The sequence below is a fragment of the Ranitomeya imitator genome, chromosome 4, assembly GCF_032444005.1.
Source record: "Ranitomeya imitator isolate aRanImi1 chromosome 4, aRanImi1.pri, whole genome shotgun sequence".
Taxonomy (NCBI): domain Eukaryota; kingdom Metazoa; phylum Chordata; class Amphibia; order Anura; family Dendrobatidae; genus Ranitomeya; species Ranitomeya imitator.
Window position 1 is genome coordinate 38818680 of NC_091285.1, and position 20403 is coordinate 38839082.

Consider the following 20403-nt stretch of genomic DNA (forward strand, 5'->3'; position numbering starts at 1 on the left):
ATGGGGGGGCAGTATAGAGGTAGCAGACGGTGGGTCCTGCTGCCTACAGGAGGCCCCATAACCCATCATACACAGATATGTTCTTCACTTTACGATGAGAGATGACTCATTTTTTTACTCAAAATCTGGACATAAACGTATACCGTATCCATTTATTATACAGCACAAGATTGTATTAGATTTGGTACCGTAAAAATCAGTATATGCTAACGCAATTCGGTCTGTGACATGTCCCAATTTCATCAGTATCAGCGTCCTCACTGCATACAGTATGTGGGGGACACTTTTGGACCATCATATTGTTTGTGGAGGTACTGGGGAACATCATGTGTGGGGGAGGCAATGTAGGGTATCAGTTTGTGTGTGGAGGCTCTATGAGAGCCCTGTATTGTGAGGGGCACCGTGTGGTCATAATGCTGTGGGGTGGTTGTATGGAGTTGTCATAATGTGTGGAGGAACACTGTAGGGGCCACATAATGTCTTTGGGGGCATCTTTGGGACATCATGTGTGGGGGAGGACCTGTTCTGCACTAGTGTGTGTGAGGGCTCCTGCCAAAACGCATTTCCACAGAATGATGTTGCCGCCATTGTGTTTCATTGTGGGGTTGGTGTTTTTGGGTTGATGAGCTGTGTTGGTTTGGCACCAGACATAGCATTTATCTTTGTGGCCAAAAAGTTCAATTTTGATTTCATATGACCACAGCACCTTCCTCCATACAGTTGGGGAGTCTCCCACATGTCTTTTAACATACTCAAAAGAAGTCTTATAGTTTTTGTTTGTCAGTAAAGGCTTTTTTCTGCCCACTCTTCCATAAAGACCACCTCTATGGACTGTACGGCTTATTGTGGTCGTATGGACAGATACTCCAGTCTCTGCTTGGGAACTCTGCAGCTCCTTCAGGGTTACCTTTGGTCTCTGCGCTGCTTCTCTGATTAATGCCCTCCTTGCTCGGGCTGAGTGTTTTGGTGGTGGCCCTCTCTTGGCAGGTTTGTGGTGGTACCTTGTTCTTTCCATTTGATGATAATGGATTTGATGGTGCTCCGGGGATGATCAGAGATTGGGATATTTTTTATAACTCAACCCTGACTTCTACTTCTCAATAACTTTGTCCCTGACTTGTTTGGAGATCTCCTTGGTCTTCATGGTGGTGTTTGGAGATCTCCTTGGTCTTCATGGTGGTGTTTGGAGGTCTCCTTGGTCTTCATGGTGGTGTTTGGAGATCTCCTTGGTCTTCATGGTGGTGTTTGGAGATCTCCTTGGTCTTCATGGTGGTGTTTGGAGATCTCCTTGGTCTTCATGGTGGTGTTTGGAGGTCTCCTTGGTCTTCATGGTGGTGTTTGGAGATCTCCTTGGTCTTCATGGTGGTGTTTGGAGATCTCCTTGGTCTTCATGCTCTTTGGTTAGTGGCGCCTCCTGTTAATGGTGTTTGCAGCCTCTGTGGCCTTTCAGAAAAGGTAAAGTGTATATAGTGACCGACATGTGACACTTAGATCGCACACAGGTGGACTTCCTTTCACTAAGCATGGGACTTATGATGGTAATTGCCTGCACCAGAAATTTTTGAGGGCTTAATAGCAAAAGAGGTGAATACATATGCACATGCCAATTTTTAGTTATTTGATCCCATAAATTCAATTTATGCCTATATTTTTCTCACATCACTTCACCAACTATTTAGTGCTGATGCATCACACACAATTTGGATTACAAAAGTATTTAAACACAGGTTTTAATATAACACAATAGGTAAAAGGCCAAGGGGGTGAATACGTTTGCAAGCCACTGTATGTAAAGTGCTATGGAATATGATAGCACTATATAAGCAAAGCATAATAATATTAATAATAATACATGGCTGCAATAACAGATCAAAAATCTGATTTGTGCTGCCCGTGGTTCGAGCAGCACAATTCAGCTATCAGGTTCACTTTAAAGGGAGTAATATCTGAAGACTGCATAATATTTAGGTACTGTATGGTAGCACTATGTAGGCTGTATGTAGCCAGTATTATTTTGACACTGTATAGAAGTAGTATGTGATCTGTATTTGCAGTATGATATGAAGGGAGTATATGATCGTATTAATTGGACACTGAATTAATTTTAACGGTAATCCAGCGGTTGTATTTTGTAAATAATATATAGCAGTGATATATATGGGCACAATATGGTGGTATTTAGATACTCAGTGGTATGTGCGTGGTGGTTTATGTGGGCATTAAATGGCTTTATTACAGGCTCATTGTATGGAAGTATTACTTGTCATATTAGTTGAGTAATTTTAGCTTAAAAAGTATACATCTATGTAAAAATTACCGTAAAGGGTGTTCTGAGATTGGTGAAGGTTATGACATTTATCAATGACATCATGTTGACCGCTCCTCCCCCCAAAAAATAAGATCAGCTTTGGACGATCCTCCAGTCCGTCAAGTTTCCGCCTGATTTCTCATTATTGTCTAAGAAGCTAACGACGGTAAATCCTGACGACGTCGGCATATAGGTTCGGCATTTCAGTGTCCGTTCTGGAGAAGTACGGCTCTGTTTCAGTAAGGAGTCCAAGAGATTTAGGATGCGAGCTCGATGTCTTGGCGTGGGTTCATGCTGTCAAACATTCTTGAACACAACAGTAAAACGTATTTATAGCTGTCATTCTTGAAATATGTGACATTTTCAGCTAGAACACTGCTTTAGGCGTCTATCACATCAACATTCAGAAAATAAAGCCATCACCTCATTGTATGGGCAGCACGGTGGCTCGGTGGTTAGCACTGCAGCGCTGGGGGTCCTGAGTTCAAATCCCACCGAGGACAACATCTGCGAGGAGTTTGCATGTTCTCCATGGGTTTCCCCCTGGTTCTCCGGTTTCCTCCCACACTCCAAAGACATATTGATATGGAATTTAGATTGTGAGCCCAATGGGGACAGTGATGATAATGTCTGTAAAGAGATACAGAATAAGATGGCGCTATATAAATAAAATAACTAATAAAACATATGGTAGTGGAGAATGGGCGCTCAACCGTCCAGTCGGTGGTGCTCAGAAGGAAATAGATATAAAACATATGCGGATATGGAGCGTCCCCAGACACAGGGCCACAGGTCACTCGGTACCGGTCCTTTCTGCTCGGTTACGCGGTTGTCACGGTGGCTGGACCCGGTCGTGACCCTGCTAAGGGGCGTCCAATAAGGGTTTTGGTACAGTCTGTCAGGGGTTCGTGACGCCACCTGTGGTGTTCGGTCAGGGCGACCGACGCTGCTGTGGGGTCTGCTGGGGTGATGGAATAGCAGCTGGATGGTATACCTTCAGGTGAAGTATGTCCCCAGGGCTTCCCAGTAAGGTGGATGGTGATGGTGTGAGGTGCAGTCAATAATGAGGACACAAGGTTGCAGTCTCTTTACCTCTTTACTGAAGACTTCAGGATCCTCAATCCAGAGTACGTTTAACAGGGCTATCAGAGACCGGCCGGTCCGATGGGCACATCCAGAGTTTCCCTCGCAGATAGAAATCGTTGCCTACCAATAGCGCCTGTGTGTTGTAGTGCTACCCTGCTGAGCATTCGGAATAGTCCTCACAACTGCTGTTCTCCTCTGTTCGTTCTCTACAGCTTTCTCTCTCTTTCTCGTTCTTTGGTTCCAGATGTTGCTAGTTTCTAACGTCCCCCAGGTATATTTTGGCTAGGGCGCCACCCGTTTGACGGGAAGGCTTGGAGGTCTTCCGGGACCCTAGAGACGCCCCTCTCCCAATGTCGCCCCCTATGTCTTCGTAGGTGTAGTAAGGTAGACAGCCAACCTATGATTAACTGTCCAGCGGAATTTGAAGTAAGGCCTGAAGTCAGTTACTCCTACGGTGATCCGGCCACCGACTACGCGCCTCAGTAAGATGTTGCCTTCCTCTCTCGGCACGACTCTTACTGGCTCTCCTTTGTGCTGATCTCGTTTACACTGTTCCACAATATTCTTCCCTTCTCGTCTCTCTCTTAGGATACCGCCGCAAGGTGTGCAGGCGCGGTTCCGTTACGTTATGTTCTGTTCGCTAGGTACCTGCCAGGTTCCCACGCCTGACAGGGACCCCCCTGCGTCTTCTCCCCGCAACACCCCCTGCCACGGGATGTTGCCTGGTTCCAACCCAGTCAGTTTCTGACTAACTTCCTCCCCAGCCCCTAGTTTTACCAGTGTGAGGAGTGGCCCAATAAATAAAGCCTTTTTCTCCCCCTAGTGGCCGGACTGTGAAGTGTAATGTGTTCTGGTGATACCTGGTCAGGAGAACTCCTTAGTGCCATCAGACGTACCGCTGCTCCCCTTAGTGGCAGAGCACTATACTGCAACGACCAGGTCTCTGGGGCGCTGCAGATATATATATATATGGCCTGGGGGGTAAATAATGGGGCTACTGGTAGTGAACTTGTTGCCACCAGTATTGATACCATTGGTGTTTGCAATTTAGGGACTCTTTAGTCCACGACTCAATCCCATTTGCGGGTAAACTTTGGCCCGCGACACTATAAATTTGCCAGGACTGTTTCTGAAAAATTAGGAGTCGGACAGCCCCATCAAATTTGGCACAGATGTTATGTATCTATTAGACGGGCATGATGGTAGACATCAGTATTATAAATGGCATATGACTATTGATGAATAAAGCATAGCTCAATATACTGTTCCTTGTAAGGGCAACATATTACAGCTGCGGGTCTGTACTCGCAGTAACCAAAATGGCACAAAAATGTTCCACTGGGTGAATATTAGCCATCTAAAAATTTAGAGGACTCCTAGTCATGAGTCCGGCTTATGCATATGGAGAGCACTCTCAGCTTTAGAGACAGTGGAGATGGGCAAAAATCTGCTGTCATCGGATAGCTATGGGTCTATTTTATTCTTTAACTGGTCCTATAAGCCAAAATGGTTAATATTTTTGAGTTTTGGCAACTGGAAAAATAAAATTTGGCGGTAACATGCTCTAACATAAGAAAGCATATTCAAACTAGCTTTAATAGTTAAAGGGGGTTTCCAGTTTCAGAAAATCCCTACCAACCTCCCTTCCGGCTGCAGTTTTAAAAAAAGCTGTATTTAGTGGAGTCAATTGCCTGTAGTTGTCTATGGCATTGCCATAACGATGACTGCGCTGCAGCCAATCACTGAGCTCAGTACTCTGGCTGACTTTTCAGCATGAGCTGCTGAGCTCACTGATTGGCTGCAGCGCTTTTGATGTGAGGTCTACACTAGTGATGAGCGAACGTGCTGGGATGAGGTGTTATCTGAGCATGCTCGGGTGCTAACCGAATGTCTTTGGCGTGCTCGAAAAATATGTTTGGGTCCCTGCCGCTGCATGTCTTGTGGCTGTTCGACAGCCGTAACACATGTAGGGATTGCCTCTCTTTAGTCACCTATTGACTACTGTTATAGAAAAAGACTGATGTATTCCACATGGTGCACTTTTTTTTTACAAGATGCTTCTGCATAAAAGGTATGTTGACTCATACTGTCTCAAGTGTTGCCAAAAGGACACTTTTGAGGCATATTGGCAGGACTTATTTTAATTTGAGGATTAGACAGAGATCTATTCAGTCATGTTTTGCAGTTTCTATTGTGAAATCTGGTGACAGATCTGTTTTGAAACCTTAAGGCGGTAGTACAATGTTTAAAAAAAATATGGCTGCTTTCTTCCAAAGACAGCTCCAAACATATCCATAGGTTTTGTGCGGTATTACACCTCAGATCCCTTCACTTCAATAAAGCCGAGCTGCAATGCCAGTCACCACCCATAGACAGCAGGGGTGCTGTTTTTTTGGGGGGAAAAAGTAGCCATCTTTATCTAATCTTGGACCATCCCTTTAATATATTGCATATAGAGCCTAGCTGGATTAGATTATGCAAATTAAGGAGTTTTTGAGTGGATCCTCCCCGAAATCATATGCAAAAACTCTTTGGAAACTCTTCCAATTCATTTTTTTTTAGGGGAAATCCATTCTTTTTGTTCATATGAGGAGTTTTTGAGCATTTTATTTCTGGAAAAGGTTTTGAAAAACGCCTAGTGGAGGAGGGGGGGGAAGAAAAGTGCATTTAACTTCTATGAAGTGGATCCTGAACGGAAACCTCTTCAAACTAATTTCTGTCCAATCAAGACTTTTCAAATACAGGAAAAGAAAAACTCATGCAAAAACTTTTTCATAATACTCTAAAAGATGTCCGGACCGCTTTTGAGCTTTCACGTTGACTAACTACAGAGTGCCATTCGAATGGAAAATAGTAGACGAATGGACATGCCAGTTTTTTTAACCACTTTACAATTTTTAGTAACCTGAAGTGGTTAAAAGATATTTAAAAAAAAGCCTGAATATGTGCACAGCAGGTCATTTTTTACATAGAAATGCTTATGTTCATTTTTTGATTGTTTTCTGATAGGGTTTCCGTGGCGGAATCTACCTGAAAAAGACGTGTTGTGCACATACCAGAAAAGGAAGGATTTCTGGAAGCAGTTTCTGCATGAAAAACTTTCTATTTTTGAACACTTCCAAAAAAATTCGAAGCCTTATTTTTGACTTTCTTCCAGTTCTTTAAGAATGATTATGAGATTCTTTACGCATATCACATCACCACGCGTGTGGGCGCCTTTAGGCGCATGTCATTTTTTTGGCTTCGGTAAGATTATGTTCTTATCGACACCCGCCTTTCTGTATGTGATATTTCCTATAGCACAGGTGCTCGCTCTCTGCAGTTCTTCATCTTTCATGCCCTCAAGCATCTGAACTAGTTTTAACACAAGTGTTTAAACTTTGCTTTTACAACCATACAACCATTTAATACCTCCACATCAAACACATACTTTAACCCAGTGCTTCTCAGCGACTGCTGCGCCAGTGCCTATAGTACTTATCCTTTTATTGTCCTTGACCAACCACATAATTAACAGCAAGTTCTACCGCCGCATTATGTAATATGGTCATCGGACATGGCGACTTCTTAAACGATATGTGCACTTCTAAGACTGGTTGTGCCTTACCATACATGGGTTAAATATATCCGAGGTTCAGTACATACTTATTATGCAGGCCAGCATTCCTGTTTTTATCATATGTAGATTTTTACTGATTGCATGCAAACCTGCAGGTGTGTCTACACGGGGCGCGGCCGCATCAGGGGAACATTGCTACATTTCTGTGTGTGCTCGAATACATGGAACAGGTAACTAGACGCAGCAGGATATCCATTGGACAGAGTCACGGCACATACTACAGAGTATACGGCCACTGGACAACAGACCTTCCCAGGTAAGACAAAAAGTTTTCTTTTTCTTAGACTGATAGCAAAATGGCAGCTTAAAGGGCATCACCGATTTTTCGAAAATCTGGATCAATGCGGCAAATTTGCTATTTCTCTTTTTCTAATCTTGCTAATTCTACATCGAGGTGCTTAAAAATGGAGAGATTTATTTGGCACACGCCAGTATATAAGTTTAGATTGTCGGCAAATGTGCCAAAAACTTTGGCCCAATTAGTTCACACGTCCGTATGGATATTCCATTTTTAGGACAGACAAACGGAATAAGTGATCCGTTCCGTCAGGCTTCATTAATTGGGGTCGAATAACTCCGAACTTTTTCTATCGTGCTAAAAATTTGAACCCTATAATAATCAAAGGGACCCTTCTGTTTGTGTCCAAGTAATTGATACAACGGATCATTTACCCCTTTTGTCTCTTCTAGCGTTAAACTAATTAGCGGGTATTGTTTGCACCAATATTTTGCACCACAGTAACTGTATATGTGCCCCATTATCTTAAGCCAAAGAGCCATAAATAGTCTAGTTGTCGTAACCAAAATTTGGTGCCCTTGACCAATACATTTTCTTATAAATCTTGTGCATACAGTGCTCTTGCAACCAGGCTTGGACTGGCCCACTGGAGAATCCTCCGGTGGGCCGCTGTGCAAAAATGGGTCATCACCTTCTTATTTGAGTAGTTCCTGGCATAATATACTTAATTCTCTATGTACAGACAAAGGCGGCATCTTATTCATTTATCAATCTACCCAGTCCATAGTTATATAAATTTGTGATTGAGGATAATGTCACATTTGGCCGTAGCTGAAAAATGGAACCCTGGTGTTGGTAACTGGTGGACCCTTATCACTCCAGTCCAACACTGCTTGCAACAATATACTTTTTTAATATAAAACCACAGGGATCTTGTAGATTTCATGGAAAAAATCATTGAAAAAATGCAAGATAAAAGCAGATGACAATTGATGATTTTCGGGGTTGTTTTAACACGTTTATGAGACCAGTGCAATTTTTCCCTAATTTTTCCATCCAGATTTCCTTAACCTTAAAGGTGACCATTCACTTTAGTACAAACCTTCTTATATAAAAAAAAAAAATATGTAGCTTTGTAAAGATTTTACATAGTCTACATTATAATTGGAAGCTGCTGTAGCAATTCTGCAGACTTCAAAGCTTCTATTTTGTAGGTGTATTTTGTGTGTTCTAGGACATGTAGTCTTCACTGTTCTTTTACATTATGCAATAATCTGCAATTGGAAAAACTAAAGAAAACCAACGTTAGCTAAGTTGATAAAGGCAAATTTTTCAACGAGCTCGTCCAGTGTTTTTAATAGTAAAAAGAATACTTAAATAAAAATATAGAAGTGTTAATAGTATATTTTTGTCAATTAGCAAAATGCAAGGTGAATGAACAAAACCGAAATCTAAATCGGTTCAATATTTGGTGACCACCCTTTGCCTTTGACGCATCATCACTTCTTCTAGGAACACTTGCACACAGTTTTTGAAGGAACTCTGCAGGAAGGTTATTCCAAACATCTTGATGAACTAACCACAGATCCACAAATCTGTGGCTATCGCTTATGTCTTCATGTGATCCCACACATACCTGATGTTGAGATCGGGGCTCTGTAGGGTCCATATCAACACTTCCAGGAACCCTTGTTATTTATGCTGAAGATAGTTCTTAGGCTAGTTTCACACTAGCGTTTGGCATGGCTGCGGACTTCCTCCGTGAAGCCCTGCCCACTGCTACGCCTCTTTATTCAGCTCCGCCTATGGCTGCATGCATCCTGCGTACCCTATCTTTAACATTGGGTACGCTAGCCATGCGGATGTATGCGGATGCCTCCACATGCGTCGTTTTCACGCTGCGCCGACCTGCGCTGAACACAACATGTTGCATTTTTTGCGGTCAGCGCAGCGTGAAAATGACACATGCGGAGGCATCCGCATACATCCAAATGGCCAGCGTACCCAATGTTAAAGATAGGGTACGCGGGATGCATGCAGCCATAGGCGGAGCTGAATAAAGAGGCGCGGCAGTGGGCAGGGCTTCACGGAGGAAGTGCGCTACCCTCCGCAGCCATGCCGAATGCTAGTGTGCAAATAGCCTTAATGACATTGGTTGTATGCCAAACAATGCCAAGCCACATACTACATCCACCACAACAGCACGGCTCTGCAGAAGAAGCTTAAGGTGATGAGCTGGCCACCTGCAGTTTTAGATCTTTCAGCAATATAAAACATTTGGCGTATTATCAATCAAAAACCTGGCAAATAGACTCCAAATTGTGGAGTAGTGAGAATCAGGGCCGGCGTCAGCACCCGGCACAGCGGGCAAATGCCGGGGCCCTGGGGAGAGAGGGGGGCCCACTTAGCTGTCAGATACAGCTGGGAGAGCAGAGCAGGAGATAACGTGCTCTCTCCGCCCACAAAGTCACTGCTGGCTGCGTTCTCTTAACCCCTATGTGCCAGCTCTGACACAAGCATCTTCTCACTCAGTCAGTGCAGCCAGGCAGGCACACATAGGGGTTAAGAGAAGGCAGCCAGTGTGACATTGTTTGTGGGCGGAGAGAGCACGTTCTCTGCTCTGATATCCGCCCCTGGCTGGCTGCTGTGCTGCTGAAGTTACGAGGCAGATTCAGGAGGAGCTCCTAGTCCTTCCAGTGCCTGAGTGAGTGGCACTGCTATATACTACATGGGCTGCGCTGCTATATACTACGTGGGCTGCGCTGCTATATACTACGTGGGCTGCGCTGCTATATACTACGTGGGCTGCGCTGCTACATACTACGTGGGCTGCGCTGCTATATACTACGCGGGCTGCGCTGCTATATACTACGTGGGCTGCGCTGCTATATACTACGTGGGCTGCGCTGCTATATACTACGTGGGCTGCGCTGCTATATACTACGTGGGCTGCGCTGCTATATACTACGTGGGCTGCTCTGCTATATACTACGTGGGCTGCTATATGCTACGTGGGCAGTGTTATATACTACATGGCTGTGTTTATATGCGATCATGAATCGGGGTATGTGTTAAAGGGGGGGCCCACTGAGACTCTTTCGCCCGGGGCCCTCAAAAACCTGGAGCCGGCTCTGGTGAGAATCCTACATCAAACAAGACTGGAAGAACATTGTTCTCCTAAAACTTCCTAAAAAGAAGGGTCTCCTCACTTCTCAGATATTTACAAACTGTTGTAAAAAGAAGAGCCCAATGTTACACAATGGTAGACATGGTCCAGAACCAGCTATGTTGCTGCCAAAAAAAATTTGAGCTAATTAAAAAAAAAAAATTGTAAAAGAAATGCCTAACGTTTACCTTCTTCTCTGTGTTCGGTTTTGCATAAAATATGGCTATAACAGATGTTCATATCATTGTATTTTTGTTTTCTATAGATTTCAGTGTCCCAACTGTTTTGCAGTTGTGGTAATATTAAGTCACATTTTCGCTCCTCAGTCCAGATCACCTGCTACCAGTTTTCTGCACCTCAGTTCCAATGTTATTGTGCACAGTTTAGTTACACTGCCTTCTTTAAAAGTTGAAGGTATGGGGTTTTGGCCACAATTCTTCCATGAAGACCACTTCTGGCCAGACTTCTCCGAACCATAGATAGGTATAGCTGGGTCCCATTGGTTCCTTTCAGTTCTAAGTTGATGGCACTGCTGAACATCTTCCGATTTTTGAGGGGAAGTAATCATGAAATGTCTTTCATCTGCTGCACTAAATTTCTTTGGATGACTAATGCGTCTTAGTTTGTTAATATTGCCCATTTATTGGTGCAACTTCAAAAGAGCTTGAACAGGACATCTTAAACTCCACTTTGCTTTGAAATCTTTGCCTGGGAGAGACCTTGCTGATGCAGTATAACTACCTTGTGTCTTTTGTTGTGCTTAGTCTTGGAAGGGTGTATGACCAGTGACAAGAAACTGTCTTCCAGAACCTCACCTTTTGTAGCAGAGTTTGGCTGTTCCTCACCCAGCTTTAAGTCTCATACATGTTTCTTTTTAAGTTAATGACTGTATTCCCAACTACATTTGAAAATGCTGATCATTATCACTTGTTTGGTATAATTGTTTACTTACACACCTAAAGGTACCTTCACACTGAGCAACTTTAGAATGATAACGATAGCGATCCGTGACGTTGCAGCGTCCTGGATAGCGATATCGTTGTGTTTGACACGCAGCAGCGACCAGGATCCCGCTGTGTCATCGCTGGTCGGAGCTAGAAGGCCAGAACTTTATTTCGTTGCTGGATCACCCACTGACATCACTGAATCGGCGTGTGTGACGCCGATCCAGCGATGTCTTCACTTGTAACCAGGGTAAACATCGGGTTACTAAGCGCAGGGCCTCGCTTAGTAACCCGATATTTACCCTGGTTACCATTGTAAATGTAAAAAAAAAACCACTACATACTTACATTCCGGTGTCTGTCACGTCCCCCGGCGTCAGCTTCCCTGCACTGTGTCAGCGCCGGCCGGCCGTAAAACAGAGCACAGTGGTGACGTCACCGCTCTGCTTTACGGCCGGCACTTACACAGTGCAGGGAAGCTGACGCCGGGGGACGCGACAGACACAGGAATGTAAGTATGTAGTGTTTGTTTTTTTTTTACATTTACAATGGTAACCAGGGTAAACATCGGGTTACTAAGAGCGGCCCTGCGCTTAGTAACCCGATGTTTACCCTGGTTACCCGGGGACTTCGGCATCATTGGTCGCTGGAGAGCTGTCTGTGTGACAGCTCTCCAGCGACCACACAACGACTAAACAGCGACGCTGCAGCGATCGGCATCGTCTATATCGCTGCAGCGTTGCTTAATGTGACGGTACCTTAACTATACAGTAATCCTAAAAAATCCCTGACCTTGTGCACCTGTACCTAGAATTGATGCTGTTTTGAAGACAAAGACTGGTCACACCAAATCTTAATATTAGATTGAGATTTTTCTTCTGTTCATTCACTTTACGCTTTGTTAATTGATGAATATGAATATAAAACTTCCATATTTTATATTTTTATTTCTATATTTTTAACTTCAATATTTTTTTTTATAGAATCCAGAATTCTTACCATAAAGCATTTTTTTTTTTCCGCATCTGCCTAAAACTTTTGCTCAGTACTGTATAGTAAACTTTTTATGCAGATCGTAACTTTGGTGTTAAAGGGTGAATACAAACCACACTTTTTAGTGTAAAAATTCATGGAGGAGAGGGATTTATCAATGTCTGCATTCCAATTTTCTAGCAAAATTTGGATCAGGCCTTGTTTACGCAAAAAAAAAGGTTGATTTTTGTTTTATAGTTTACAAAGTGGGTGTACATTATCAGCTGTTTTCTGACCCAGGAACACACTTTTGGGGGGTACATTTTATATTTTAGAGCATGTTATAGTGTATGAAACACCAATGATAATTTTCCTCCATGGCGTTCAAGACTCTTCTGCTTTCAAGTCACAGTATATTTCCACCATAACACTCTGTTCTATCTATTGCATTTTTAATAAACCTTTAATAAACCTCCTGCAAGCTCTGACAGGGCCATTGATGGGCCATGGGTGCGGTTGGAAGTTGGCAGGTGGCCTCTGGTCACACCTGAGCTTCTTAACAAGAATGTATCATGAAAAGCACAATCAGGGCTGAAACGCTGCACTGCGACACAAATCTACGCTCGGAAAATCATTTCCGTTTCTTATCAGGAGCCTTTTGTTATATGGCTGACTAATGAGACGAGCTTCTGAATTATTTGTCGATTTCCATGGAAACTGCTCCAGCACGAAGGGAACAAGTAATATCACTTATCAAGTTTTTGAAGAACAGAACAAGATCTTCATATTTTCAGCACATTGATATTTCATATAATATACCCGGAAGCCATAAAAGACGTATTGTTGCATTTAAGAACTCCATGAAAAATAATTTACCACCCATCCCATGTCCCCTATAAGAGTATAATTTTCAAGGGCACAACGATATATATCAATGTCTCACCTCAAACTATTAGAAATGTTAATCAGATACTCAGGGGCAGGACGTGCCGGAGCTTACGACACACAGATGACCCAATCTGCCCAGGTTTCAGGTAGCTGAATTTTACATATGTTAGAAGAGAAGCAGGACAAAGGCACAGCTGTATGACCTTGGGTTGATGAAGCTGCGCACACACCAGGGATTACGGGTGCCACTTCCAAAGAAAAAGAATCTGTATGTCCATAGAAAAGAGAGCGGATTGGCACATACCGTCCCGTGCAACAAAATCCACAATAAAGGATTTTGTTGCACGGGACGGTATGTGCCAATCCGCTCTCTTTTCTATGGACATACTGAATTTTACATATGTACTGTGTTTATACAGCGGGCTCAAGAGCTGAGCCTGCCGCATACAGCACAGATGTTGGCTGGGTTATACAACTGGCACTGGAGTATAACTGCTGCGAGCTGACTCTGATCACGGCAGATTAGCCTCTTGAATGCCAGTTGTGGCATTTAAGGTGTTGGAAATAGGTGAAGATTTTTCTAGTTCCTTCCATCAGCCATCCTGCATCAAGATTGTGGGGTGCATTGCCAAACAATGCCCTGTTTTTTACCATGTTGGAACACCCATGAAGCTCTGGCTGGGCTTCCTAGGAGATAGGTAATGTTATAATACACTACAATATAACTGTGCTGTAGTATATTGTACAAGAGATCAAGTGATCCCTGGTTGTGGTCCCATAGTTGGACCAAAGAAAAAAAAACAGAAAAAGAAAATGAAAAATATTTTTTAAAATGATAAATATTCATATATCCCTTTTTTTCCAAAATGTTAATTGAATCTAAAAAAATAAAAAACATGTACATATGTGGTACTGCTGCATACGTTAGTGTCAAATTTAGTAAAATATCATAACTTTTATCCAACATGGTGAATGTCGAAATGAAGAAAAATTCAAGATGTCAGAATTGCTGTTTTCTGGTCACTTTGCCTCACAATAAAATGGAATCAAAGGAGATGAGAAAGATGTATAGTTTCCAAAATGGTAATGATAAAAACATCTCTTAGCCCCCAGAAAAAAGCCCCGATACAACATTATCAACCAAAAATGTAAAAAGTTATAGCCCTTGGGGGGCGAGAAGGAAAAATTGAAAGCGAAAAATTAGACTCTTTTTCCAAGGGTTCTTATAAACCTGGTATTAGCTCTGCAGATATTTCTCAGGCAGAAAAGCTAAGCAACAACCACTACAAATCCCTCATTATGGCCACAGTGTTTGTTGCTGGTCAGAAAAATTTCAGGCATATTTTATATTGGCAATATGTCCATACCAAAACACATCAGCTAAAGGGGTTGTCCACCTCGGTACTCTGATAACTACATCATCACATAGTGACTTCCTGCTCAAATCTACAACGATCAGCTATGTGCAAGAACCAATTGTTACATTTTCCTGCAGTGCCCCCACAGTAAAAATGAAGTATTACACATTTCCAATTAAAATCACAGAGCTCGTTATGTAATACAAGGAGAAATCGGGTCATTCAGAGATGGTCCTAATAATTGTTTTCTGCTCTGTCTAATAGTTGAGGGTCTTGAATAGGGAATCTCTCCTATAGCTAGCTACTAAAAATTGTATAAGTTAATAATCGATGGAAAAGCTAACAATATCCCAGTCTCGGAGAACATGTCCCTAAAAACATATTCTTAGTCAAAAGAAAAACAACTTTTATTCCAATCTAGTGTAAAAGAACAGCATCATTCTTAAGTTAGTTTCTCTTTTCTTAAATTGCTAACATTACCCATGTCAAAAAGCTAAGTTGGATCTTCACTGCGGTAAGAATGGCACACATCAGTTGTTTCCTTAGTAAGTAACTACCGACAATAGGAAATAAAGAGCTTTGGGTGCTCGGGGGTGTAACTTAGATAATCAGGGGCGTAGTATGGGTGGAGCCTAATTCCAATTTGTCTTAATTATAGCAATTAGTCCTTTTTATGGCTCTTTAACGATGATTGTGCTGTCATTTCTTGTATTTATACAACTTAAAACTGCACTTTTTTCACTTGGAAAATTAGTGAAATCCAGCACTTGATTTCCAGTGTGAATAAAAACAAAAACTGCCATGATTAAGAACCGCACAAAAATTCAGGTTCGAAACGCGTAGGTTTTTGCTACTATCTCCACGATGTCCTATTTTTTAAATGTTTCTACGATTTTAATTGCAATATTTTTTTATTGTTTTTGTTCACACTGGAAATCAAGAGCTGGATTTTCACTAACTTTCCAGGTCCCATCCACTCCTTCCCAAATGGGATTTTTCATCAGAGCGCTTTCCATGAATCTACATAAGCATTTGAGAGATGAGCTGGAAGCACAAATTTCTTTCTATATGTGACTATTTTTTCACGCGTTGATTTACATTGGTATTCTAATCCAAGTGTCAGTTTTCTTTGACCACTTTATTCTCCAATACAATACATTAATAAAAGGAAATAATGAATCAGAACTTACAGTTTGTATTTTTTTGTATTCTCTTGCATTGACGGATTGTGTGCGAAATTCATCAACATTTGCGCGGAATGTTTAAATTGGCTCAAAATCAAAGATTTTATTTTGTCTCTTTAGCTTTTTTTCCCTCCTTTTTCCAATAAAAAGTCACATAATCCTTGCAATAAGCTTTTAAATATCTGACGTTAGTTTCTAACTGCACAGAAAAAAAATACAGATTTTGTATTGAAGCAGGGTAATGGAGTACAATTGCGTAAAAATTGAGCGACATTTCGAAAAGTCCCAACTCTTGAATCGGACTAAAACATCTAGAAAACCAAGTTCCCACCCAAAATGCTTAACAAAAATGTAACAGTAACTAAACCAAGTATATTTAAAGGGATATTCCCATCTCCAAGATTCTTTCCTAATATGTAGTAGGTGTAATAATAGTAATATTAGCAAATGCCTCCAATTATAAATGTAGTATAGTTCTTCTGATTCGCTATGTCATATCCTATCTGCAGGACATTGCAGTAGCTTAGGTATCCATGGTTACGATCTCTCATATAGTGACAGTTGTGGTCATAACCATGGATACCTAAGCTACTGCAATGCCCTGCACATTGGATAAGCCACATAGCGAATCAGAAGAACTATACTACGTTTCTAAATTGGAGGTATTTTCTAATATTATTATTTGCCATAGACAGCACGGTGGTTCAGTGGTTAGCATTGCAACGCTGGGGTCCTGGGTTCAAATCCCACCAAGGACAACATCTGCAAGTTTTTATGTTCTCTCCCTATTTGTGTGGGTTTCTTCCGATTTCTCCGGTTTCCTCCCACACTCCAAAAACATACTGATAAGGAATGTAGATTGTGAGCCCCAATGGGGACAGTGCCGATAATGTCTGTGAAGCGCTGTGGAATTAATGGCGCTGCATAAATGAGGAAAATAAATAAAAAATAAATATATTAATGAAGATGATGCAAATAAAGTCACAAGCGGCGCAAAAAGCAATGATGAATCGGCCTTACATTGACAGATGTATAGAAATAAGTCTATCCCTGGAAGAATTGTGTTCTAGTTCAATACACAGGACATAAAATGTTGTGCTATAGACCTTCATACCTAACATATGTCAAATTTCTTTGCAGGGCGGACTGCTGTGTGTACAAGCATAATACTCTTCAGTCATGGAGAACGTGGTCCTAGTCCTTTTTCTCTATGGTCTTGTGGGCTGTATGGTCCATGCCCACTCTAATCATCTGGGAGATATCAGGAGGCCCCTTCCCGTGGGACAGAGAGTGGACGGATTTCTTCCCTTGGACCAGCCAGTCAGGTAAGAATTGTAAGCAGCCACTCGTATAGTCTCGTCTAGGGTTGTAACATGAGTCAGACACAAGGTGGATGGTATCATCATACTTATTCCAGACAGATGATGTCCAATGAATGAAACTGAAAGGGAGAAGATACAGATTAGATATTAGAAAAAAGCTTTTTGACAGTGAGGGTGATCAATGAGTGGAACAGGCTGCCACGTGAAGTGGTGAGTTCTCCTTCAATGGAAGTCTTCAAACAGAGGCTGGACTGACATCTGCCTGAAGACTTCCATTGAAAGAGAACTCACCATCTCAAAATGAAGCTGGACAGACATCTGCCTGAAGACTTCCATTGAAGGAGAACTCACCTTCTCAAACAGAGGCTGGACAGACATCTGCCTGAAGACTTCCATTGAAGGAGAACTCACCATCTCAAAATGAGACTGGACAGACATCTGCCTGAAGACTTCCATTGAAGGAGAACTCACCATCTCAAACAGAGGCTGGACAGACATCTGTCTGAGATGGCTTAGTGAATCCTGCATTGAGCAGGGGGTTGGACATGACGACCCTGTCGGTCCCTTCCAACTCTAACATTCCAGGAAAAGTTTGCCAAATTTAGATTGCCCCCCATCATAATAATACTCTATAACATTAATGAACTTTATTTTCGTTACAAGACCAGATGATAAAATAGATGTGTGTTCACATCTGGCGACATCTGTATTGCACTGTGCTTCGTTTCCATGATGTGTGGCTGAATTTCTATTCTCTTGTGATTGAGATGACACTGGGTAGAGCGGTGGTCTAACTTTAAATGGGCTGTTTTATCACTGATGATTGGCGGAGGTCCCACTGGCAAACATTGAGCACAAGATTATCTTCTGCTAACTTTTATCCTTCATCTCTAGTCTTGGTGTCTCTTTAAGTGATAATTATGCCATAAAAGTGAAGGGAAACCCTTAATCAACATGTGTTAATTTATTATATGTAGAATGAGTCTATCATTGTTGAGCTGCAACTATAAGGCGTCTTGTGTTCCGTACCGGGTCCTACTACCCCTATGAGTACTATCAATGATCGCTGGGGGTCCTGAGAAGGATTATTTATCGGGGCCGAGGAGCTTGATGTTATATCTCTGTCTTACTGTAACATGAAGTTTTTATTGTGGCCACATGAAGGCTTCGAGTGGTGTCACCTCCAGTGAACTTCTCAGCACTGCGGTGGGTTTGTCGTCACGAGGACAACAGTAATAGTCTACTCGTCCCAGCTCAGTCCTGTCCTTGTATTACCTGACTCTGAAAAGGGCGGATGTCATGAGTAATAGGTCTGTTTTGTCTCTTTCCATGTAATGGAGAAGGCTATAAACAGTTCACTTTATTACCCGCAGTTCCTTGGCGTGCCTTGTAGAGTTCATTATATTTTGTGCACAACCGGCTTCAGGAACTCTTGGGCACTCCTATGGGCACAATGCTTCTACAAACAACGCCACTCTTGTCCGTAGACTGTGCCTGGTATTGCAGTGTATCATATTTTTCATGAGTGGCATTTAGTTTAGGTAGCAAGAATCCATGGTTTTTATTCTCAAGCTTCTCCATTAATGACACTTGTTATAGGTCTTCCCCCGACGCACCATGCATCTCAATAAAGAGTGACGGCACATGGGCTAAAAGCCAATGCATTTTTGGGAATGGCATGCTGTAGAATGTTTAGAGGGGAAAAACCCCTTGGAAGGGACCTCTCGCGCTAGAATAGGTTATAAGAAGGAGAAAAAGAGACTGTTTGGACAGTCATGTTGTATTTTTATTTAGTAATGCAAAAGACACCAGATACAGATAAATTAAAACCAATGTTCCGCAATGAGAATAACAGTCTAAGCTCAAATAATGAGACATCAGTATATATCCAAGGAAGACCACCTGGAACTGTTAGGCAAACATGTGACCAAGAAATGCACAAAAGAAAATATATACACAAGAACAATAATGGAAAAAATAGCACAGTATCAAATATGATATGAGCAGTACCAGTAATAAGAAAAATGGATAAATACTAATCCAGGGGAGAGGGTAAGGGACTTAAATTGTAAGAAACTTTTTTCTTTTGAGGGATAAAGACATCCCTAGGTGTATCGCCGAAATTTGGCTTCCTCAGGGAGTCGCCAGAACAGGTTATTATAGATTAAATGGAGAATTAGATTTATTGTTTAACGTGGCCATGAAATCCCCAAAGGCCCACCTACACATTATGCTGTATAAAAGTCATCTGAACTAGCGGATTTCGGAAGGATCGACAGATGATATTGGGCGAGAGGCGGATTCGGTTTGTTGAATTTCAACAGCTGATCCTTTTGTTCTCCTTCTTTTTTTGTTCTCCTTCATTCTCATCCAGAGAGAGATCACATGGAGGGAGAACAAATGGATCCAGGGAAGTCTTGGCAGTGGCTCTCTCATAGCAAGTGCAGGAGCACCCGGCTGAGATGTGTTAAAGGGGTGGTCCGGGACTTTACCATTGACGGCCTATTCTTAGGATAAGTCATCAATGTCTGATTGACACACGGTCCCCCCGCCCATATGCTGTTTCCGGTGTCGGCTACGGATGGAGTTGCACGCCGACTTCCAAAGAAACCTTCATGTAACGTTGACATAATCCACCATTTCTACTATCAAAACAAAGCTTTTGATACAAAGTTCATAGCTTATTGCAAAACATTTGAGATGTTCTTGCACAAGTTTGTACATAAGTATTTGCATATATTTTTTTCACAAATGTATTTATTAGATAACCTGGTGATATATTCTCTGGAAGCTTTCCCAAGTCGTAAGTTGCACATTGGCATCTGCCATTCCCGTGCCCCTTGGCACACACAGAGGTGATGTTTTCGTGTGATAACTTTCAGGGCTGCGTTAGGACAAAGGTTACTCACTTGTTCCCAGTAACTAAATGCAAACAAATAGGAGAAAAATCGCCAACTCCACATTAACCGTTTGGTTCCCTTTCACCGCATCAAGTTCATTTTTCCCTAACGGGAAATCACTTCTAAATCACTGCAGTCATTGAGGTCTATGGAGGCAGCGGCAGCGCTTCCATGGCTTCACTTCAGCTTCCTCAAAGTATTAAAGGTGTCGTCTTGATAAAGACGACATTGATGACATATTGCTAGGATAGGCCGCCAATGTCTGACCGGAGGGGGTGGTGTAACCATTGTGACTCCTGTCCATTAGAAGAGTTGTAGCTACAACAGTGTCCAATTTGCTCAGTCACAATTTTTTCAGAGGCCACCAATAGATAATTAAAGGGGTTGTCCAGTTTACAAAAACCTATTTTGGTTCATC

The 20403-nt window shown here is 42.2% G+C and overlaps 1 protein-coding gene and 1 long non-coding RNA gene across 2 annotated transcripts in view; one reads left to right on the forward strand and one right to left on the reverse strand.

Annotated features, from left to right (window-relative positions):
* Positions 1–1079: 1079 nt before the first annotated feature.
* Positions 1080–17003, reverse strand: LOC138675410 (uncharacterized). Its single transcript, XR_011320679.1, has 3 exons — positions 16878–17003; positions 2318–2938; positions 1080–1443 (listed from the first exon to the last, which is right to left on the reverse strand). It is a non-coding gene; the product is annotated as an uncharacterized lncRNA (long non-coding RNA).
* LOC138675409 (protein NDNF-like) overlaps positions 6860–20403 on the forward strand; it is a 31210-nt gene continuing 17666 nt past the window's right edge. The window contains exons 1-3 of the mRNA XM_069763556.1: positions 6860–7026; positions 7109–7269; positions 16904–17088. Of these exons, the coding sequence (XP_069619657.1) occupies positions 16943–17088 (146 nt within the window). The 5' untranslated portion in view covers positions 6860–7026; positions 7109–7269; positions 16904–16942. The remainder of the gene's footprint in view (positions 7027–7108; positions 7270–16903; positions 17089–20403) is intronic.